The sequence below is a fragment of the Coloeus monedula genome, assembly GCF_965178545.1.
Source record: "Coloeus monedula genome assembly, chromosome: 12".
In the NCBI taxonomy this organism is placed as follows: Eukaryota; Metazoa; Chordata; class Aves; order Passeriformes; family Corvidae; genus Coloeus; species Coloeus monedula.
In genome coordinates, this window is record NC_138792.1 from 3,354,295 (window position 1) to 3,378,791 (window position 24,497).

The following is a 24,497-nucleotide window of genomic DNA, read 5'->3' on the forward strand; positions in this document are numbered from 1 at the left end:
CTGCCTCAGGCCATGTCCTGGTAGGTGAACACCCCAGGAGAGAAGGGCTCAGCTGTGCTCCTCCATCAACAGCTCTCAAACCAGCAGGCTGTTGTGTAGAAACTGCACTGACATTCTCGATGGAGGGCTTTCCAATGAGAAAGAGATACTTTTGATGCGTTTAAAATGGGCAGCTTTGGGTTCCTGTGAATGTGGGTTCCTCCTGATTCTCCAGATGGTGGTTGGACTTCAGTTCAGTGCCTCCTGGGTGGGAGTGAAACATCCAGCAGCCACGATGAGCAGCCCTGGGAGCCTGAAACCCCTAAAACGCACTCCAGATGTCACAGGGAGCCTTGAGAGGGGCAGGATAAGAGAGCTGCAGGAGAAGCCTCCTCCTTGTTGGTGTTCCCCTCGTTGAGCACTGCTCTGCAGCCCAGGGTGAGGCAGGCACTTTTATCATCTGTGCGTTGCCACAGAACATTCCAGGCTGTTGTGGAATGGAGTGTTAATCCTGGAAGGACTCACGTTCCTGTCTGGCAGATAGAAAGGGAGAAAGGGCAGGGGAATGAGGGCATGAAAGACCTATCTCAATGAATTAGGCAGTGACAAAACCCTCATCACCCAGGGGCTATTTTAAAAACAAACAGACTCGGTTTAGAATGTTAGATAGCTCATGGGGAATTTTTAATGATCAAGAATGCCAGTTATCATGAAATAATCTATATCCCACCCAAATTAGTCAAACTATTTTGTTGTGGTCCCTGAGGTACCCCTGTAAAATTGGCAAGTTGTTCTGCACTTGAATTTGAAGAACTGGTTCGTGGGGGGAAGCAAGTCTATTTGCCCTGTCTTGGGAGGCCACCTGCCAAGTGAGAGGCCTTGTGACTCTTTTTTGAGGGAGATAAGTAACCAGAAAGTAACAGAATCCCAGAATGGCTTTGGTGGGGAGGGACCTTAAAGCCCATCCAGTCCCACCCCCTGCCATGGGCAGGGACACCTTCCACTATCCCAGGTTACTCCAGGTTCCATCCAACCTGGCCTTGGACACTTCCAGGGAGAGGGCATCCACAAACAGTTTTCACTCACAAGAACAAAGACCATGATAAATTTGATATTTCCAAGTGTTCCTCATTACTCTTCAGTTTTTCTCTCGCTGTGCTCACTTGCACACCTGCAAAAGCTTGGTTTAGCTTCCTGCAGATTCGTGGAATCTCATCCAGTTCATGCTGCAGGTGGCTCAAGGAGCACCAGCTGAGCTCACTGCAGCTGGACACAGCAAGTGGCTGCCAGGACAATGTGGTGCCATGCTCCAGAGCAGGATGTTGGTTAATTCAACTTGCATTTGTCTTTATTGCTGTAGGCAAGGAAGGGGAGATCCATTGTTAACTTTAACCTGTGTCCAGAAGGAAGAGGAGAGGAGCTGACACACAAGAACTTTCCAAACAGAGTAAGTTCAGATGCTCTCACCACTCCCTCTCCTGAAGCAGATGTAGCATCCCTCATGTCCTCCAGATTTCAAACTGTCCTGAGTGATTTCTGTAATTGATTTCTCATTCGTAAAATGTTTTAGAGCAATTTATTTGAGCTCTGTGGGTGCGACCCACAGTCTGATAGCCAGGATTCTGGGAGTTAAGGTCTGAGAACACATTGTGTAGGTTTTTTGTTGTTGTTGTGCTTTTTTTAATGCTTTTCATTCTCATCGATTATTTGCAAATATTTTCTCCTTCTGGGAATTCAGTTTCCTGAAATGTACCATAAAGTTCAAAGACAATAGTACAAGCCAAAGTACTGTCACTTAAATTAAGATGGAGAAATGTGGAAATCTGGTTTTGGTTTTTTTAGGCATAAGATTTGGAGTGGATAGTTCAAGCTTTAGTGGCCAGAAGAAGAATGTAGGACAGAAAGATGGCCCAGCCCTTCACATGTGGTGCAGACTGAGAGCCAAGCCTCACTCTGCTACCTTTCCAATCAATTAGACAAAGCAAAATGTTGGGTTTGTGCCTGGTCTGGGCTTTTTCCTGGTAAGAATTCCGTTCAGACAAAAATATGATCCTTATATATAAGATCTTTTTGGGTTTTATACTTTCCTAGTCTTTAACATGATCTAATTTATAATCTGGGTTGTTTTGCTTTATTTTAAATAAATCAGTAATCTCGTTTAGAACAAGTTATATGCTCCCTTGTTAAAGACCAGGGAGTGGTATCAGCCATGGACTTTCAAGAACCTTCATAGCTTGTCCAATATTGATCCTGTCTAGACAGGAAGATGTCTTCATCAGTGCAGCTCTTCCGAGATCAGAAGTACCACGAGCTGAAGGGGCAGTGCATCCAGCAGGGCCGGCTCTTTGAGGATCCCGAGTTTCCAGCCTCGGATGAATCCCTTTACTATGACTCAGCAGCAAGAGGGACAGTGGAGTGGAAGCGGCCAAAGGTAATGGATGAACTCCTGCTGTCTCTTCCAGCAGAGACACTTCCACCAAGAGGTGTCACAGCAAACCTCTGTTCTGTTGTGAATTGCCACCTTCTCCCTCAGCTGTTTCAGTTTGTTTTGCTGAAGCCTTAGCCCCAGGTTCTACCCAGAGAGAGTGGAGAGTTTTCTTTTATTGGCTGATGCCATCTCTGGTCTCTGCATGGCTATGCTGAATTCACAGTGGATTTTGCCTCTGACTTGTGTAAAACCTCAATTACCCACCAGTGATTTTCTGTGCCAAAAGAACAGCTGTTATCTGTAAGCAACCAAGAATGCTGGTGTCTATTTGCCACTTTTACTGGCATCTTAACAGGAAAACAAATATGTCATTTGCTTTGAATTGTGACTAACGTAGTAGGCATTTCAAATCATTAATACTACCTATAGATGGGGTCTGTTAGTTGATTTGCTCTGAGGTTTTATGCTTCACATGTATCTTAAAATCAGTTCACAGCCATAAGAAAACAATTCAGAAGAACACAAACCCATTCCCAGTCCAGCTTTCTATCAGTGTCATCTGTTCTCTTACTCTCACAAGTGTAATGGAGAGGACAGTGGAAGCCTCTAGCCAGATGCATGCAGTATTTTTTCCCTTAAGCATGATGAATTTCTCCTTTACTTCACTCGTGTCTACTTTTGGGATTAGAGTTAATCTTCTGGAAGGACAAACTTGGGTGTCTTTCTTTAGAAAACATGATGCCAATGTGATGTCCTTCATATGCAGCTGGTGCTGTTCTCTGTCCTCTGTGACAGGGGACAACAGATGAGGCTGACCATGGCTGGACTGTGTTTGCCAGGATGGCCTGAGACTGCTTCTCTCTTTTGCTGCTTCTTGTTCTTTCCTGATGGTGCTGATTCCTCACAGCAGCTTCTCTACTGGAATTTTAATGAGCAGTCCAAGGGTTGCTTTCCTGCTTCCCATTTCAGTTTTCCAAGTAAGACATGAGACTGAAGAATGGGGAGAATGAATTTAGGAAAGAAAAAGAAGACATTCCAGAGTCTGTGGGTTTATTTTCATTTCTGAGCGCTTTCCTGTTTATTGGAGTCTTTCATCCCCTCCTAGAAGGGGAAATGCTGTGCAACCAGTCACGGTGAGGTCAGGAAGAGTGTTTGTTCTTTGTAAGAGATGTGAAGCAAGAGCTAAACTCTAGCCAAGGATGCCATTTTGGGCCATTCTTGTGTGTATGAGTTTGTTCAAGGTGGTGGTCAGTGGTTTGAAGTCTAACTGTAGGTCAGTGATGAGCATTGCATTCAGTTATTACCCACATTAAACATGACGTTAATGTAGGAAACCTCTCATATTAATTAATGTTCTCTTCACATTAATTTCATTCTCATTCATCATAAAACCATGCACAGATTCACCTGACACGCCTGAGATGTTGAACCATATCCCACCAGTGCCTGGCCTCTGCTATTGAGAAGTTCAGAGGGTGAGTTCAGGTGTTGATGCCAACAACACAGAACCATAGAACCTTCTAGGTTGAAAAAGGCTTCTAAGGTCATTGAGTCCAACCCTTACCCTGACACTGCTGAGACCACTACTAAACTATGTCCCGAGCACCAGATCTACACATCTTCTGAATATCTTCAGGTATTTAAAACCGCTTCCCTGGGCAGCCTGTTCCAGTGCTTGACAACCCTTTTGGTAAAGAAATTTTTCCTTATATTTAATCTAAACCTTCCCTGATATGTGTTTTTGCTGGTCTTTCTGAACATTGGGCTCTGCTAATACCCCAGTTCCTCTGAGATAAACCTGTACAATAACAACTGGGCTCAGCACCACCTTTTCAAAGGTGCAGCACCTTCCAGAGTCCTTCAGCTCAGGCAGGAAGCCTCCTGGGGAGGTTTTCTGTGGGGAAAAACCTTCTGGTTTGTTGGAAAAAGAGTAGAAAGGTTCCCTCCTGTTAGTGGACATTCTTTCTGCCCACTGATATTAGCATCAGAGCCCATCCTGCTCTTTTCCTGTGATTTCCCTGGAGTTTGCCCCCTCTGCCAGGCTGAAGTGGGGCTGGGGGCAGCTGTGTCCTGCCAAGAGGCAGGAGAAGCCTCTGGCCTGGCTCTGTCTGGGATGTCCTGGGCCACCTGTCCTGGTTAACTCCTTTCCGAGGCAAACACTGCCTCTCTGTGGTGGTCCTGCTCAGCATGGGCTGAAAACACCCAGGAACGACCATCACTGCTGAATGGATACTTTGTCTTATTTTTAACTAAACCTCGGGTTTGTGTGAACGTTTTCACTGACCTCGCAAAAAGGATGGAATCTCAAGGACATCTTTGTCAGTGTTAAACGAACAGCAGAGGTCCCCCAAGCAGGGCAGGCAGGCATGTGAGGAAAGAGTGGGTAAGCTTGCTTCAGAGATAAACAGCATTCTTTAGTTCTTCATCAAGGAAAATAGTCTGATCTGACAGAACGAGGCTCTTATTGTCTGCTTTCCTGGTTTCCCCGCTTGACCCTGGGTTTTATGAGCCCTGATTCTGCTTTGATCTGCATCTTCTCCTTATGAAAGGGCTGTGATTGCACCCTCATGTTCTGGGAAGACAGAGCTGCTTTGTGTTCAGGAAGACACCATGAGACAGGGCTGCTGAACTGCTTCCCAAGAAACCCCTCCTGTGTCCCAGCCCACAGGAGGGACGTTGCTCTGCTTGATTAAATTCCCATTAACTCCAAAGGTCAGATACCTGGCTGAAGGTGGAGAGTTGCATGTGCACAGCCCAGTGCCCTTTTTCCTAGAAACGCTGCATGCCATGGGCCCCATTCTCCACCCTTCTCACCAGTTTTCCAGCATTTTCAGGGCTGGAAAATTTCATGCAGTTGAAAAGTCCAGGAAATAAGGCACTGTTGTGTTCTGGGATGATACAGTTCTAGGAATAAACAGGACAAGTGTCTCCCCACTTCCCAAACTGGGGAGTGTGGGATGAGCAGGTTGGTGATTTATCCAGGACCGAGGTGCCAGAGAATTCAGGAGTTCTGACTTCTGCACCTTCACGTGTTTACTGGAGGCAGCACCAGCTTTTGTTTGCTTCTAACTGGTGGAAAACGATTTGCTGTCTCAGGAGCTGAAACATCTTCCCATTTAAAAGTGCTGATTTGAACCCTAAACCCTCCCCTACCTTGCTACCTGTTTAAGATTTTGCTCTCATTTGGAAGGCAGAGGAAGCTTGGGGCAAGTTCCTGCGTGGGCACTTATTCTGGTTGAGCTTTAGAGATTTTGCATTAATGTTCTTTATTCACCAGTGGCAGGACTTGTGGTCTCGGTGTCCTCCAGAATATTTAACAGTAACCCAGTTTTCATAAATTTCATGGAATGAGGGTCATGAAAGACTTGGCTGTAAGCACGCTTGGGTTAAACGTCCCTCAGATGCAATGCTGTTCATCAGTTAATTCCTCTGTCTCCTCTGTAGCTGTGTCACTGCAGTCTAACCCTGTTTTCCAGTCTGAACAAGACCAGAGACATCTGCTTATGTTTGGGACTCATGTGGAGCCCAGTGGTGCCTGCAGGAGAGGGAGGTGTCCTGGCACTGCGTCAGGCTTTGAGCAGTTGCGCTACCACTGCAAGAGCGGTTTTGGGGCATGGAGTGGAGTGACAGCTTATCACACCCTGGGATATCTGCCAGGATGGGGCCTGGGGGGAGTCCAGAGCTGCAGGAGAGTGGACATGAAAGGGGAATACCATCAGCTGGCATGGCAGTGATGTGCACTCAGTGTAGCTGCACTGCTGCCTTCAGTGTGGCGAAGCGATGGGATTGTAACAGCCCCTGTGAACAGTGACACTTGCATGGTTTGCCAGATCCCCTCTCCATGCTCCCAGCTCCCCTCTCCATGCTCCCAGCTCCCCTCTCCATGCTCCCAGCTCCCTGCTGGAGTGTGGCTCTTGGTTCAGTGATCACTTTTTCAGATCTGAATGTGCCTTTTTAATTCCTTCAGCCACTTTTTTCCAGTTAAAAATATGGGATGGCAGCCATGTTCTTGCTCAGTCAGAAGAGGGGTCCCTCCCCACATCCCCTCGTCACCCCTCAAACTTTGCAGGATTTAATTATTGTTTTCTTGAAAAAATTACTTATTCTGCAAAGGCTAAATGTACTGAAACAGCTGAAGTTTAGGCTTGTTTCCCTGCCTATCCCAGAATTGTTCACATTTCTCTGCTGTTGGTGGTTATTGACTCTTGTTCAAGCGTAGGTAAACACAAGTTGCAAAGCTCTGTGTGCTGTGACATTTGTGTTTGCACTGAAAATAATGGCACATATGGCATCTGGGAGGTGAGGAAATGTGTTTCAAAGAGTGGTGCTGAGCCTCTGCTGAGCTTTGAAGGAGCTCACAAATCCTTTTCTGTGCCTCAAGCAAAGCTGGGGACACAAAGGTGGTTTCAGGTTGTAGGCTGTGTGAGCCAGTGTCTTGCAGTTTGTTTGTTTGCTGTGCTTCTCTGGGCCCTGTTGGTAGCAGAAAAGGGCTGTGAAAGACTCAGCCTTGCACTAAGAGGAAATCAGTCCTAAGTGGCTTTTTTTCCTTATGTGTTTGTCACATCCTGGATCTCAACACCATGGATGTTGTCCTCCACATGCTCCAACATCCTTCAGTGGGTGACTTTCAGACATTCACTCCCTGAGTGCAGCTGTACAGGGCTACTGGAGGATTTTAGGACTTCCTAGATGACACTGGTGATCATTTTAACAGGCCCTTTTGTATGCTGTAATTAGCTGTGATTACACGAGTGCAGTGGCAGGGAGGCTGTTTGCCATTGTTGCATATAGTTCTTCTCCTTGCCGTTAAAAGCAGATTTAGCTTGTGACCTTCAGCTACAGCTCATTACCTGTGGCAAAGTTTTAAGTCAGATATTTCTTTGTTAACTGCATGTGTGTGTATATAAAGAGAATGATTGCAGTGCACCTTAATTTTTATAGAAGGGCTTAAGCCTTGCAGGCTCAAAAGTTGTATAAAAGGTCATAGGCAAAGTAGGCTCTGACCTAAGTTTAAACCCTTCATCTTAAAGAAATAGGAGAGCTATTAAGAGCTAACCTCTGGGAAGCAGTCTGCCCTGGAAGATAATCAGAGAGATTGATGGGGAGGTTTCTGTACACATTAATCGTGGTTTTAAGGTTAAAATTGTGGAGGCAGGGACCATGGAGGCAGGGACCATGTAGCCCTCCAGACGTGATGTTAGCGTGGAGAGGGTGGGTGAGGGGACAACAACAGGCAGCTGGGAAACCACCAGAAGAAGAAAATCCGTAAATGATGGTGAAGGATCTTTTCTTTCCTCGTTAAGGACGAACCGTGTACCCCAAACCTCCTGCAAATGGAGCCTGGCATTGCTGCACGTTTGAGGGGAGCTGTTCCAGCACCCTGCGTGCTCAGTGCTGTCGAGCTGAGCTGCAGCCATCTGTCCCTCTCGTGCAGGTGCCGATCTGCAGAGCAGGAGGAGCTGCTTGCCAAGGGCTGGCTGCTCGCTGCGATGGGAGGAAGGACACGCGGCTCCCGGGGAGGAAGGCGTTAAATCCATCCCAGCTGCCGGAGCTGCGATGTTGGCACGGCTCCCGAGGATGCAAGTGGCAGCACAAAAGCATGCTCCTCACACGGGTTGCCCTGGCAACTGCACATTCAAACGGCAGGAGGGGCAGCGGCATCCTGCAGGAGATGATGCCGTTGCAATTAAGTGGAATTGTCTTCACGTTGTTGGAATTAATTTTGAGCCGGGAGGGTGATGGGTGCACGTTATGGGTAGAACAATGAGCTGCCCCCCCCCCGTCTGAGATCCCGGGGTAGGTAGGGTTTCATCGTGCTCTGGGTTTCTTTAAGGGTAAAATTAGTGCTGGCACTTGGCTTCTGGACCTTGGGTTTTTGGTTTTTTTTTTGTTGTTGGAGAGACTAAAAATCTGCCTTGAGAGCTTTGTTTGTTTAATGAGGGTGGGTTTAGTGGAGTCAGTGATCGTCTGTACAGCTATTGCTGTTCTTGCATCCTGGTGATCCACAGGCTGGAAATGTAGGCTTTACAAAGATCCCAGGGACGAGTCCAAAAGTGGAGGGCAAGGTCTTTCAAATCCAGGTCAAAACAAGCCTTACCTTTCCTGTGTGGCTGTAATTCTGGATCGGCTGGATTCAGAGTCTGCTTTCTTGTTGTCTTATTTGGTGAAATCGGCTGATTTGGATCATTTTCTCCAGCAGCTGGAAATGTAATGTCATTTTCAAGGGAAGTGGTGGCCACCTGGTTTTCCCTGGTGTGATGAGACAGAGGAGGTCAGCTGTGATTTGGTGCATGAGACACATGGGAATTCATTGAAATTCAAAACTTTCTAAAGCACTTAGCTGCCAGGATTTTGGAGGGGATGTTGAAATCTAAATGTAATCTAAATAAGAGTGCTAATAACTCAACTAGATGTGCTGATCAGAGATCAAAAAGGTAACTGGAACCCATTGGAACTGGAATTCTCATTTTGCCAACCAGGAATGGAAGTTCCCATAGAAGACATCACGATAGAATAACATTGTCACTTTTACTGCTACCCTAATATGATCATGTAATCATTTTGAAATTAATGATAGTCCTGGCTGTTCTAAGCAATTGGTCTTTTTGAGGAGTGCACACATTTTGTAAAAACGGAGGGGAGGAATGACAGCTTTTTTTGCGGGGGGTAAGTACTGGGTTAAAATACTTCTTGGCTTTAATTTTAATGTTGCAACTTTTCCCCAAATATGCTAATAAAGCTGAAATATTTCTTGGAGGCAAGGAAACATTTTTCAGCTCTAAAGAGCCTTCCCTTGTTGGTCTTTTAAGGTACTTGGAACAGCATGTTCTGATGGTGTCCAGCCAAACACTTCACTGAAAACATTGTGGGCTTTGTTTTGTTGTTTTCCTTCTCCCATTATTATTTTCTCCTAAGGTTTTGAGGTTGTTTTATTTTTTTTCACTGAACGTATTCTGAAAAGAGAATGTGACACCTTCTAGCAGCCTGGCAGGTGAAGGTAGGGAGCTCCAGACAGCTGTTTTCATCCAGTCCCTTGCCCTTGCTTGGCCAAGAAGTAGCAAAGGTGGGGTTTTTGGGGCGTGTGTTTGTGTGTTTCACAACTGGGAGGTTCATTTGGGCTTTTTTTTCACAGCTGGCTGGAAAAGGAAGAACCAAACAGGAGGATTTTTGTTACGTTAGGCATGTAAAACGTGCTTGACAGCTCACAACATCTGAGAGCAGCCTCCTGAGGAACCACAGAGACTCCAAAGGAGTCTCCTGAGTTCCAGCATAACATTGTTATTCATGTGTTCTTGTTAGCTAATCTCTTATGGAGCCAACACCTGTAGTGCAAAGGGAAGGGCCTTTGTTGCCACAGCAGAAGAGACAGCTGCCACAAGACATACCTTGTTGAACATAATAAAAATATATAATAATCCCTTGAGGAAATGTTATGTTGGTGCCAGGAAAAGGGGATGGGAGGGTTTAAATGCCCAGAGCATGGCCACTGTGCTAATTCATGTTCAATATGACACTGATCCTTTCCCAGTGGCAGTGACATCTCTGCTGCAAGCCCTGCCTCAGCTCCTGCAGGTGTTCTGCTATCACCAGACAAACTGGAAAATGTGTGTTGACTTTGTCTGCAGGTTTGGCCTATTCATATTCTCAAGCAACCTTTGTCACCAAAGCCTCAAAGTAGTAATTAACAGGCTCGTCTCTGGAAATTTGCTGTGCATTGGACCCTGAGAGAATCCTGTTAACAGCAGATATTTCGTATTGGATTGCATTTTGCCTAAAAGAGAATTTTAAATTGAACAATATAAACTTCACATACAATGATCAATTTCTCCAATGTAAACCCCCAGCAAGCTGAAATCTTGACTCATTTGCAACAGCATTTCTGTCTGTGATGAGACCAACCCAATTTCTAACACAAATATGAAGCCTGTATGATGGGCTGTGAGGGCATGAACCCAGAGCAGGCAGGCAAGGATGTGTTTAAATGGATATATGCACATGGATGTGTGCCCATGACATGGGGCAGGGACTTGGGAAGCAGGATGCTGCAGTGGCAAGAAGGGTGAAGCAGCACTTTGGACTTGCATTGTCACCCCAGGGCAACTCTGTGGCATTTGGAAGGCAGGCAGAGACCCAGAATCTGTGCTGTAGGATTTGAGTGGTGGTAGCTCTATAAGGGGAATTTAAAAATTCTTTCTGTGCTAAGAGTAGGGATGGGAAAGAGGGTGGGTCCAAGGAGAAGTCACTGGACAGAGCAGTCACCAGACACAGAGGGTTGGTGCAGATGTGTTGTTAAGCACTTCCTTTCCCAGCTGTTTTGTTCCTGGAGCCAGGAAGTGGAGCAGAGCTGTGTGTGGTGCCCCAGGACTCCTCTCACACAGCCAAACAAACAGGGAAGGATCTCTTAATTCCCTGAATCCCTCCCAGCAGTTATTGCTGGCAGGGGCTGGGATTCCACTCTGGGGGGGTCATGTCCAGCTGTGTGACCCTTGTCCATGTCCCATATTCCTGGGCCACAGTCTGCAGGCCACATCCAGGCTGAGGTGAGCACAGTGTGCTGTGGCTCTAAACAAGAAGCTCCAAGAAGCTCTGTTTCTGTGTCTGTGAAGGTCCTACAGAAACAGGATCAGGAGTTCCATGTTGTTCTAGGATTTTGTGTCTCTCCTCACCTTTCTGCAGGTGATGCCCAGCTCTGGCCGAGTGCTTCACCCTGCAGAGACCTTGTGTGTTCATTTGGAAAAGGAAAATGTGGGAGAACACAGTGCTCCAGGACTTGGGAGGGCCTCACTTTTTCTGAGATGGGTGTGTAATTTATGAAGCTCTATTGAGACTGAAACAGATACTGTTTTGTTCTCTTGAGGATGTTATTTTAAGAAAGCATCCTTTACTGAACAATAGACACTTATAAACATAGTTTAACTCACTTTTATTCCCACCAGTGGTATAAGCTGGTACACCTCAATATTAATATCAGGGGTTTTGGTCCCTGGCCCCTTTCAAAGCTTTGGGAATGTCACTGTGCTCTGTTTGTCACCTCGTCTGTCCCCCAACAGGCTGAGTATGGGAGGCATCATGAAAACATCGCTTGGCACGTTTCCAGCTTGGTTTCTGACTGGATAAAACATTCCTCCCATAATATTTTGTCCTTAATGATTTCAGCTGGGGAAGTTGTGACATGTTTCTTCTTGGAATTGCCCAAATGTTCCCAGAATCGAGCTGTTGCTCACCCTTATTCTGTGAATTCTATTATTTTATTTTTATTTTGCCTGGAAGGTCTTGCTAAGATGGGGCTTGGCCAGAAGAAGAGATGAGCAAGGAACTATAAAGCCTTCAGGTCTGACCTCTCCAGTACAGTCTGGTGACTGAGTGGGCCCCGTATGACATCAATTTGATGGCTCAATCTTGTTTCTGGGGTCACCTCAGAAAATTCTTTGGTTTTAGTTGTGCCTTTCTTTGCTGGCTGTGTCATGACAGGAAGCAAAACCCCACAGTGGCTCCTGGCAGCATCCCTGCCCTCCCCACTCCAGCAGCTTTCAGAGGAGCTGGGGGTGCAGTGGATATCCTGGCATCCTTCCCCCCTCATCTGGCAGGTACCAGGGCAGTGTGAGGCACGAGTTCCCATTTTTTGTGGTGATACCCTTGGATACACTCACCCTTCCATGAGGGCTGCATTTATTTCCATAGGATGAAGTGGCAGGGTTTGGAAAGTGGCAACTTGCTCAGTGGTATTATTCACCCAAGTCTTCCAGGAATATAATTAAAGGCAAACATTTGTAAATGACATGCATGCTTGCCAAGCACACAGCTCTCCAGATGCTGGTATTTTGTTATCATCTCTCTTGGCACTTTTTCCAGTTGATATTTCCCTCCCTCAGATAGGATGAAGGCTTTCTTATGTTGTTATGGTTGTTTCCTGTAAAGAAAAGGAATATTAAACGACCTCAGTGTCATTTCTAGAACATAAACATTACAATTCCAAGGCTCTGAATGTTTCTTTAAAGTTTAAAATGTCAGGTTTTATTTAGCTGGTTCAGTTGTCATTAGATGAAAATTGGTTTCTCAAACAGCTTCTGTTTGTCCTGAGGCGATGTGGTGATGGTAAGAATGACATGGTAAAATTTATTTTGAGACTGTAAAACAAAAAGCCTGAGGATCATATCCCCAGCCAGCATAAGTCTCCTTACAGTAATTGTTAGTTCATTGATGTAGTCTTCCAAGAGAATTAAATGTCTGACTTCTCTGAAGGAAAAATTACAGCCTAAACGTGCCAGTTGCAAAGGAAATTGAGGTATTGTTCTGTCAACACTCTTCAGCTAGAGTGGAAAGCATCCACATCCAAAAAATGCTTTCTGTGTGAAGAGCTTCGTGCTTTTCTCATATTATTTCCATATTTAAAAGGGTATTTGGGATGAGCAGAGTCCTGGAATTTGAGGTTTAGTAAGCCATTCTGTCTTAGATTTGCAGAGTAATTTGTTTGAATTTCATGCTGTGTCCCTGTGATCTAAATGCATGTTTCCTTCAAGATTAATTCCGTTTAAAGATTAAATAAATATGTATGTTTTCTTGGCTGAAAAGAAGCTTTTAAAAATCCTTCACAGCTGAAAGAACCTTTTAGAATTGTCTTGCCTGTATGTGGCATTGTTTCTAACTTAATCACAAAGGCTAAAACATTTTGAATTTACACATTTTCCAGCTTTCAGGAAATAAAATGTCCTTCCTCAGGAGAAATACACATTTTTTTAAGAGTAAGTGTTACCTTCTGGTTTTCATGCACTGAACTTTGGCCAGTGCTGCCGGTGGCAGAGGCCACCTTGACCTTCTCCTGAGCATCAGGAAATGGAATCTGGGTCTGGAGCTGTCCAGAAGCCATCTGGGCACTTCCTGCTCCAGTGACCCTTCCTGAGCTTGGGAGGTGGACAAGTGGCTCGCTGAGATCTGGTTAATAAAGTGTCTGTGCTGTATAAAGCTCATTGAGGTCTGAGTTTTGCCTGGAGACAGCACTTTCTAGTCTGATACAGTGAATAATTATCAAAATAGGGTTGGTTTTTTTCCTAAGACTGTACTAAATCTCCCTTCCTGTGATGATGAGCAAGAAATTAAATCTCATTTAGCAATGATCCACCTGTGGGCTGAGCTTTGGTCTGCAAGTTTGGAGTTTTATTGCTGCTGTGAGTTTACTGCTGGTGGAAGCACTTGCAGAACTGATAAAAGGCAAAAATTCAGGGATTTGCTCTCCCTGGGTCAGTAGGATAACCCTATAGATAATCCATTTGCAAAGATTTTGTGCAGAGCTGCATTTGCTGTGCATGATCACTGCTGCCTGTTTCCTCTTCCCCCCCAGATAAAGGGCATTTAAGCCTTGGACATCTGATTTTCCTCCCTAAATGGAGATGTGAATGCAGTACCTCATCCTCTGGCCTCTCCTCCCTCATCCTTCACTCACTGACTGCTCTCCACGAATAAAACTCCTCAGAAGTGATAGCTGCCTAAAAGCTGCTTTTCACATTTGGGCACATGATCTAACTGGTAAAACAGCTGGTGTCTGGACTGTAAGAGGAATAACTCAAATGTAATCCAAATATTTCAGATGTAATCCAGCCATGGCATTTCTCATTCCTGGTCTTAACGAGCACATTCATTTCCCTAAAAGCATGATGAACGTCTCGTGAGCCAAACCAAAGCTGCATCAGCCTGTGGACAGAGGTGGATTGAGGGGACTTGCACCTCTGCTTGTTTAAAGCAACATCAGCCCTTGCTTTAGCTAAAGTGATGATGATTTACAGCTCAGAATCTGCCCTGCAGCTCTGCATGTGGATGGAGTGAAATCTGTAGCACTCGGGGAGGGGGGAGGCTGTGCTTGGAAGACACAGGGAGAGCAGGTTAAGCTGCTTCAGCAGACATTCCAAAATGTGCAAAAAATTAAGAATGAACATCCCTCTGATGAGCATAATGGCTGAACTGTAAATGCTTGTGTTGTAAGACAAGGGAAAAGCAGCACTGGCAAACCTCAACATTATTAGAAACAGGCCCTTCTCCTTGAGGAGAAGTCTTTTGAGAGTTAAGAAATGTTTCTCTAGGTTTTTCACTGATTTGACTTTAGCTGTTAGTCCCTGATTAAATAAAGATGATGAAGTTCTCACAGCAATTCCTAAATATTCATAGAGCACTTTCATCTTTAAAGGAAATTTTGTGGTGATTTGAAAGCATGACAGGAACTGGAGGTCTGAATCCCTTTTGTTTTACCAAGAGTGTAGCTTCAAACCTGTAACTCCAAATCAAACACTTTGTGTTATCTGGGAAGTGTTGTGAGACTGGTATGAGGTCTCATACCGGGTTTTCTGAAAAGAGGAATGGAAAAATCTTTTAGTGACTGTACCATTAGTTTAGGATTGTCCTAATTTCATTGTGAAGTCTTCAGTTGGACACAGAAGCTCTTCTACACTTCAATTTTTCATTAAGGCTATTTTTGTTAGTTCCATCTTGTGATTGGTGGTGCATATTTGCATTTACAATACACATTTAGGGAAGATGGACTTTCTAGTTAAGTCATTTAAAAATATTCTATATATGAATCAAAATCTATGTATCTAATATTTTTTTCAATGGGGAAATTATTCGATTAACTACTGATAAAGGGATTAATGTTGTTAAATCATCTATGCTTTTTTTTTTTTAAATTATGTTTGCATTTCTTTGTGTGGCACTTCTGTGGCTCTGCTATGATTACTACAAGCCATGAAGTCTGCTTTTAGCATCTGGCAACAGTTTGGGGGTTTTGAGCATGGAAGATAACAGGGTGAATATTCCTGTGGATGCCAGTAGTCATTGCAAAAGATAACAGGGAGATTATTTGGATTCCCCAGATTTCTAAGCTGGTAAATCAGAAGGGTAATTTCTCAGTGATGGCACTGATGTTAGTGTTTAACAAAGGAATTTGTCTGAAATGAAGTGGTGAATTCAAATCAGAGTATTTAGATCATATTGGGAAAATCAAAAATAAGCTCAAGAGCTACAGAAAGAAACAGCATGGTATAAATAAGAAAAAAAGTTTCCTACTATGTCTTTGCAAGCAAGGAGTCTCTTAAATGTCTGAACAATTTAATCACGAAGTTGAAACTCACTGTGCTTCAACTGGGATAAAATCATGACCAAGTAAATATTCTGACTACAGCCTGACAGGCTGAGTCCTCCCAGGCAGCCAAAGGCTCTTGCCCATGGATGTGTCTGAATCTGCTCTAGTCTTTGTTTTGGGTTGAAGCAGAAGAGAATCCAAAATTAATTATCACTAATGGTGCTAGGAATCTTATTGAATATTCAAACAGTGGTAGAGCTCCACATTTTCACAAGTCCTTAAGCAGCCAGGTTCCTCTGACTTTTCAATGGTTTGGGCATTTAAGTTGCACAATAATAATAATATCCAAAGTGACATGCAAAGGTTGTAAAAACATTAAAGCATATTCAGACTGGTTTATCCTGGAAATTCTCTTGAGGCTGGAAAGAAGAAATCCTCAAGATCACTTTGTATAATAGCGCCTTATCCAAACATATTTAATTCATTTTAGTCCTCTAATAGCCATCTGTGCAAGACAAAAGAACCTACATGGAGGGAGAAGCATGTGCTTGATTGCCTGGCAGATACAACAACGGTGATTTTGCTTAATAATCTTACTTTGGAAGTCACTGGTGTGGGTTTTTCAGTGTCACCACTCGAAACTGAAGAGACTCACATGCTGATAACTTTTTTGCTAAATGAAAATCTTCCCAAGGCAAGGTCTAAGAAGATGTTTTAGAGATAGAAGCTGCTGTTTGTTTTCAAGATGTGTAAATAAAATCCTTCCTGGTGGTTACTGTGAAGATGACACACTGATTTGGCTGAGTCAGAAAAGTGCTTTCAGTATTCAGGAGTAAAATGAATGCTGCTGTGGCGCTTTTGAGGCAGTATTTTGATAGCTTAGAATTGGAACTCCCTGTGTTCCTGAAAGACAAATACTCTGGTTTACATCTAAGGCTGATCTTTGCCAGAAAGGGTGTCCAGAGTAGAATTTTAAGTCTGATATGTGTCATATTGGGACAGAGACCCTCCCATAGACTCTGACCTTCATAGGCTCAGCAAAACTGTGTTGTGCTGGCTAGAATAAAATTTCTATTAGAAACCAATTCAAAATCCAAAATTTGATATAGCTCAACTCATCTAACAGTCCAGGAAGCTTGTGTCTTATGTTCAGGGCTTTATGTCATTTTACAGTTCCTCTTTTTATGTTAAGAAGCAAACATCTGGTCCTGAATGGTGTGGGCTGGATCACAACCCCAAAAGTGTGTCTGGAAGGTGTCACTGGCTACACCTTGAACTGTTATCCCAGGCATTAACATCTTTTTGCTTGAAGCAAATAAGTGGGAGAACACCTCAAGGTGCTGTCTGAAAGAGATGAGGAGTCTGGGAGAAGAGGATAAAGGATTTTTATCCTCAAGAAGGTGTCTGAGAGAAATGCCATGATTAGTAGGTACTGGAATCTAGGCTGAAAGCAAACCCTGCTGGAAAAGGGATGTGGAAAGGAGGAACTTGTTGCTAAAGGGGTTTATTCTCTTTAATGTGGTGTTTAGACTTACGCTTTTTAACCTTTAAAGTCTGTGCATTGCCACTGGGCAAGGGAGAAACATCTCCTTTGCAGGAAAAACAAATCATCTCCCAGACTAATCTGAATTTTCACTCCAGACAACGTTTGTATGACTTGACTTTAGTTTTTGCCACAAAATATTCAGTGTAATAAAGAAAATAAATGTGACTTTGCTGAAATCTGCCTGATACTCTTTTGTAAACAGCAAATTCCCTTCCTTATAATGGAGTGATGGAGAATTCCAGCTGCATCATTGCCAGCCCCCTGAGACACAGCAGAAGGTCAGACTGGACAAGATCATGGCCCTTGAGCCAAAATGATGCTCATTATCAGGCAAAGGAAATATTTTCCTCATCAACCAGAGCTGGACAGTCAGGAGTACTGACCTGGGAATAGTTTGTTCCACACTGGTCCAGTCCTGAATCGTTCAGTGCTGTGAAAAAGTGTGTGTGACTTTTTCCAACCTCCTTTTCTTACTGTTTTTATTCCCCATCTGAGGGAACTCATCCAAGAATTTGATAGACAAACATGTTTTGAGGAAGCAATAAAAAGATGTAGCTAAACAGTGGGTGGCCTTTGAGCCTGATGAACTGTGAGTGGCCTTACAGCCCCTGTCTGACCTTGGCCACGTTAGGGTGTGCCTGGATGAGATGTCAGGGACTTGCTCTAAGGACTGGCTTTGTCCTTGACCATCCTGTTTTACTGCATTTAATGCAATAAAAGACATTTCCCCTGCTTTGGTGCATGGCTGCATTCAGGTTTTCTTTAAAATGCTGTTACTACATTTACCTGTTTTTCATCACCACCTCAAAATCAGAGTAAATTCTCATAATAGCATTTTCCAAGGAAACTTCAGATTAGTGACCCCAAAATGGTGCCTTTAGGATGGAAAACTCTCGCTCTTTCCAAGAAATTTAAATATATACATTTTTAACCAACTAAATTGGGACTTCCATTAATTTTTTTTCTCCCCACATTATGTCACAGTTGCTGTAGCTTTGGAACAGCTGAAAATCAAGTTTCATAGGGGTTGGAATTGCTTTGAATTATTGGTTTACATGATCAGGAGAGACACAGGCCTCTCTCCAGTGTCACAGCACCATGGCAGTGGCAGGGTAAAGTCTGTGCACTGCTTCCAGGGGAGTTTGGACATCTTGCTGAGAGAATTTGATGTTGCCTGAGGTGAATCCTGTCCTAAGAATGGCATCTCTGATTGCTGCTTATGAGGAAAAAGCACACAAATTGTGGGAATAGGTACAAGGGGAAGAAGGCAGGAGGCAAAGTTTTCTGGTAAATTCAGTGAGAAACAAAGTGTTATTCTCAAACAAGGCAGCTTTTCTCCAGAATTGTCATGGATGTGCTGCAGTTCTGTAGCATCACGAACTCAGGTAGTGCAGCAAGAGGTGGCTTGAGGTGGTTTGTTCCTGTATGAGGGTTCTGGGAGAACAGCAGATCTTTCATTGCAGTCTGGAGTGGATTTTGGGCTGCAGTGGCAGAGGACTGGCAGGGCTTCAGCAAACACTTTGTTAGGAGGTTCAGAAAAAGGTCAGCCCTAGGGCCCATCACTGAGCCCTTCCCAGCCCTGTCAGCTTTCTGGAGAGAGCAGCTGTAGTGCTCCAGGGGTCAGGTGAAACCTAGAGGCAGCCAAGATACACACCATGTTGCCCAATTCCAATTTTTTGGGGTTTTTCTTCCAAAACACTGGTTCAGATCCTCCCCAAATAAATGTGTCCCATAGGCAGGGCAAGGCTGGAACTCCTGGACTGAGTGTTAGTCACCACTAACCCAAACTGAAAATGGAAAAAAAAGAACACTATAAAAATGTCTGTGATGCATTTGATTTTGTAACAGGATTTAGTGGAGAGGGAGGAGGGGGAAGAAGCATTTCTCAGTCCCCAGAGAGCTGAGTTTTCTTTTACACAAGGCTGGAGTTCTTCCCCTTGCCTATGTGTAGCTCAGTTTCTGTTGGAGCAGCACTGGGTATCATCCTGCTCTCAGGAGCTGATGCTGCTGGATGATGGGCATGAAGTTTCCAGAGGAATTGCACATCCCGAGCTCAGGGTGTACAGACACAAACCTGGGGCTAAACCTGCCTTTTGTGGGTTTACATGGTGTAACAGCACTGACAAAAGTCCTTCCTGATCTCAGCAAGGGCTTTTTCAGTCAGGTCACATCTGACCCCAGGTTTCTTTGGATGGAGATTTCTCTAAGAACTGTCCCCTGAGGGGTGACTTCTCTTTTTTCACTCTGCAGGCAGGTTCTTTTTCAGCCATAACAAGGTTGTAAAAGACTTTTTGCATGCACTGGAGTATCCAGCGCAGTTGGGCTTGGTTGTTTTGCTTCTTGGGGCTAACTGCAAATGCCTTGGCACACAGCCTGGTCTGGGGAGCGTTTCTGTGACCATGCCAGCACAGCTGGGCTTTATTATAAGATGGACAATCCCATTTACTTCTTCAGCTCCACAACCACAGGGTGCTGTCTTTGCTGCCTTCCTTTAGATAAGGTTGGCTCAGTGTCAGCTGCAGCCAAAGCTGAAATTTTGCATCCATGTTCAGAAAGAATTGCCTTTCCCCCTGCTTCCCCACACTGTCTCTACAGGAGCTGACTCAGGATGATATGAGGGTGGGAGAAGAGAAGAAAATGGGAACCATTCTCAGCTCTGACAGAATTCAAACTGCTTTTAAAAAATTTAAAGGAATGGTTACTGGGCTTAAGTAGATCAGTCTGATAGTGCCTGCCTCTGTAGGTCTTATGTGCAAGCAAAGGTGGGTTGGATTATTTTTCATGCTAGGGCTGAGTTCTTTGAAGGGTGCTGGAGAAAGTAAGCTTGGGTGCTTAGGCAGCAAGTGAGAGGAGGGATCAGGACTTCTGAAGTGCCTGGATCACGTCTCATGTCAGTGTCCTCTGACAGTATCTGGCTGGGTCCTCAACTATCCTAAATTATCTCTGCTGGGAGCATTGTAGAGAAAAGTGATTTTTTAAAATTTCTATTTTTTTACATGCTTGGAGCAACCAGAAACGCTTAAAGATCCTCACAAGGACTGCAGAATAATATATTGAAATAGCACATTTCTAACTTGTGTTGGGGGAATTGTGGCTTAGATAGATAAAAGTATTCCTTAGAATTTGCTATATGGCACAAGTGGTGAAGACCACAAAGCTCAGAAGAGGGCACAGAGCTGCAATGAGCTCTAGGTTGTGCCTCAGTGTTATTGTGTCTCATCTGAGCCACGCAGTGACAGTGACCATAGAAGCTTTTGTAATGACAAGAGAATTCATGACAAAAGAGACAGAATTGGTGGCATTTTTACGCTGTTCTTTAGCCCCAGAAGTCCAGGACTCTGAGGTGGTTTAATCAGAAAGGGTTTATCAAGCAGGATCCTGGAGAATTTGGTGACTGGTGGAAGCAGGGAGGTGCTGTTTCTGAGCTCTGCTGTTCCTTGCTTGCTTTGGGCCCCGGCAGTCAGCAAATGCTGATCTCATCCATAAATGTTGGCACTTGGCACATGCTGCTCTGTTTTGCCTCTGAGGACTTTGTGAGATGCGAGACACACTTCAATTAAAAAATGGCAGTTTAATGTCGTTATTTTTATCAAAACAAACCAAACAAGATATTTGTAATACACAGCAGTGCTTAATTTCTTTCTAAAATTAATTAAAGTTTTGGCTTCCACCAGTGACAGAAAAGTTTGGACACTTTTAACCCCGATGGCTCCATTTATCCCTCGTTTATTATTCTAACAAAATAACATTTTGAAAGGAAAAACAAACTAGAAATTACTAATGCCAGAGATGCCAGGAAATGGGATATGAAACTGGAATCTAGCCCACGTGGATGTGGGATGTGTGCTACCACCATGAAGGCCAAGTAGCCAAGTGATGTCAACCCCTGCAAGTGGGTGGATTTACATCATCTGAAGTGCCAGCCTGGAGGTCCTGCTGCCATTCCATATCAGAGCATCCAGGGAGGCTGAATGGATCTGTCCATGATGCTGATGAGCATCTTGTACATGGCCAGTTTTCCTCCTGGGCACCGTTTTGTTATCCAGGTTTTTGTAAAGGTCTCTTAATAAGCTTTGAATTTTCCCTAAGTGCAGACACACGTGAGAATTCCTGACAGAAGATCAGTGTCACGTAATGATCAGTTGCTTGTTTCCCAAAAGGCATTTAAAATGTCAGCTGTTATTTAATGAGAAAAGTCTCATGCCAAAAATATAATTTTCTTAAGGAAAACGGCTGCAGCTCCATGAATTCCATGCTGTGAGCTGACTTCAGGTGCCATTGGCTAAACCAGCCCAGGAAGACCATCAGCTGAGCACTGAGGTGGTTCTTTGCTCTGGAAATGTGGTCACCTGGCACTGATTTGTCAGAGCCACATCAGAGAGATGCGTCTCTAGTCTGTAGCCAGACTTGGGTTGCACTCCTGCTATTTTGGGATCATCATCTTTAATTACCAAAGGGCAGAAGGAATCCATAGGCACGGAGCACAGCTCCTTCCTCTGCTGCTGATGGCAAACAGGACAGACTGCAGGAAATCTGGGGTCTCCTGCCATTTTGAGGTGAGAGGGAGTTATTTATTCTGCATTTCTAATGCTTGGACATAGGATCGTTTCCACAGGGTTGAAATTTTGGGTGATTAAACTGTGAAAGAGCAGAATTTCCTACTACTGCCTGCTTTGCCATCCTCTCAGCCAGTGAGGAAGGGCAGTGACTGACAGGAGAGTGTCAGGAGCAGTCACTGGGTTGAACCCAGCAGGTTCCACACCAGTTAGGGATGGTCCCATTACCTGTTTGCTGAAGTGTTTGTGGGAGGTTCCCTCTCCATTCAGCAGAACACCTCTGCCAAGGATTTCTTGGGAACAAACACATCACTGCTGCAAAATGCACCCGTGTGGCTTCCCCAGGGTCTGTGGAACTGGAGGTGCTCCCTTTAGTGCAAGGGGAAAGCCAGGGAGGGGCAAGGAGACATCCCAGGAAGATCCAGCCATGCTCTCTGGGAATCTGCACGTGAATAGAGATGGAGCCAGGAAAGGAGGAACAAAATGTTCTAACAGGAGCCAGATCCATGAGAATTATGAGACCCAGAGAATAAAAAGTGCTTCACAAAGAGGTATTCTCTTCCTCCTGTGGGGTTGGGGTCATTGCAGCAACTCAGGCTGTTGCTGAAGGAGGGTTTCCAGTGTGGCAGCGAAGAAAGGAGAAGCTCAGAGCTCAGGTGTCAGCAGCATCGTTTCCTGCTGCTTTTCTTGACTGGAAGGATGGTGTGATCATTTCTGGGGTGGAGTCTCCAGTAATCTCTGGTTTGCTTTGCCAGGACCTCTGTGAAGACCCCCACCTATTTGTGAATGGAATGAGCTCCCACGACTTCCACCAGGGCAGGCTGGGGAACTGCTGGTTTGTGGCTGCGTGCTCCTGCCTGGCTCTGAGGAAAAGCCTCTGGCAGCAGGTGGGTGACTGATGTGTGTGGTGCAGGAAATAAAGCAAATAAAGCAGGCTAACCGTGGTTGTTTCCCTGCCTATCAGCCAGTGTTTTCCTCTCTAGGATTAATAAGGGGTGAGTTTTGGTGGATTCAAATCTTCCCTTTCTTTAACAGTTTATTTTTCATGTTATGAGACCTCCTCACTCCACACTGAGCACCCAAGAACAGACAGAACAAAGCCGGAGAGCACAGCGGGTTCTTTTTATCTCTCTCTGCAGATCAGTATGAATTTCACTTTCCTGAAATATTCTTTGAAGTGGGGCTGTGTTTCACTGTGTACCAAATTCACTCTTTCTTTTCACTGCTTCGTCTGTGTAGGGTCAGCTGCTCATGGAGCTGAATGCCAGCACGGCCCATGTTCCAGGGCAGTCTGCCCCGGGAATAAACTCCACACAGGGCACTTGCTGAACCTCCCCTTCCACGCTTTCTCAGGTGATTCCAGACTATAACGAGCAGGAATGGGATGCTAAAAACCCAGGGAAATACGCTGGGATTTTCCGTTTCCGCTTCTGGCGCTTTGGAGAGTGGACAGAGGTGGTGGTTGATGATCTGCTGCCAACTCAGAATGGGGAGCTGATTTACTGCCGTTCCAACGTGAGAAACGAGCTCTGGAGTGCTCTGCTGGAGAAAGCTTATGCTAAGTATGAGCTGGTTCGTTGTCCTTGTAGTCCTCAGTGTTGTCCCTGTTCGTTTTGTCTTTCAGTTCTATCAGACTTTCCATAGTTTTTAGTTTTGCTGCTGGTAGAGAACCTAAAAAAGACTGAAAACTCTTTTCTTTAGTCTCTGTTAAGGATGTAAACCATAAAGGAGTGCCACTCAGTCTACTTCAGCAGTATCCTTAAGGATCCTAGAGACCAGATTTAGATTTATCTGCAATCTGCTCAGGCTTTTTTTGTTCTGTTCTGTTTTTCCCTTGGTGAGACACAAACATCTTCCCTACATTCAAGCCAAATTAGAGCACTCATCCCAGCCCCCTGTAAACTGAGAATGTTCTGTGTTGCCTCCAGGCTGGCTGGATCCTACCAGGCCCTGGATGGAGGCTGTGCTGCAGAAGCCCTGGTGGATTTCACTGGAGCAGTGGCAGAATCCATTAATTTGGCAGAGGGCAAATATGGTGAGGTTATTTCTGAGCAGATGAAGCTGTTTGAAGACTTGATGAAAGTGCATAAAAGAGGAGGGTTCATCAGCTGCTCCATTTCGGTGAGTACAGAGAGCTGGATTTCAAGGGTTTATTTCAATGAAAATATTCTGGAAGAAATACCATTATTGGTACATTGAGTATGTCCTTCCTTTGCATGTTTGGAAAAGCTTTGTGTGGAGAAATCTAGCAAGTGCTCCCAGCCCAGTACAGCTCCAGGAGCCACTAAATACAATCACAACTGCTTGTGCTGCCACTTCACTGTGTGTCTGAATTGCTGTTCTTTCTGAATGGTCACAGTTGCGAGTTGACCTGAGATAAATCCATCCTAATTTACAGAGCAGATGGCTGCATTCAATTGCTTTATTTCTTAGAGAAATCTCTTTGGAGAAAACAGTTCTGGCACTGAGCTGCTGAGACTTCTTGACTTTGATTGTGCCAGTGCAGTGCCAGGTATCAGTGGAGCTGAGCTGCAAGGCTGAGCTCACCTGGTCATTCAGGTGATGCTGTTGGACAATAATTAACCTGCAGAACTTGCCTGTGAGGCAGGTAACTCAGTGCCCACATTAGCAGGCCATGGCCCTGAGGTCCCCATAGTCAGTAGACAGGGGCAAACCAGTGACAAACTGGGCTGAACTCCCCTTCTGTATAATGTCAGGCCCTGATGGGGTAGTGCTGAAATTCTCACCTTGTCCAAAGCTGTTCTCACATGCGAAGGGCTGACAAACTGCCACGGCATCTGAATATTTCCTAAAAGATTGCTTTAAAATGATTTTTCAAATCATTTATCGTGGACCATTAACCCAGCAGCTCACAGAAAAGGGATCATTTTCTGGGATTTGCAGGGTTGGCACTAAGTG

General features: G+C 44.7%; 1 protein-coding gene across 1 annotated transcript in view; it reads left to right on the top strand.

The window, feature by feature from the left end:
- Positions 1–1,337: 1,337 nt before the first annotated feature.
- Positions 1,338–24,497, top strand: part of CAPN6 (calpain 6) — a 40,484-nt gene continuing 17,324 nt past the window's right edge. Inside the window, exons 1-5 of the mRNA XM_082289341.1 lie at positions 1,338–1,426; positions 2,238–2,410; positions 22,334–22,465; positions 22,932–23,140; positions 23,507–23,699. Of these exons, the coding sequence (XP_082145467.1) occupies positions 2,246–2,410; positions 22,334–22,465; positions 22,932–23,140; positions 23,507–23,699 (699 nt within the window). The 5' untranslated portion in view covers positions 1,338–1,426; positions 2,238–2,245. The remainder of the gene's footprint in view (positions 1,427–2,237; positions 2,411–22,333; positions 22,466–22,931; positions 23,141–23,506; positions 23,700–24,497) is intronic.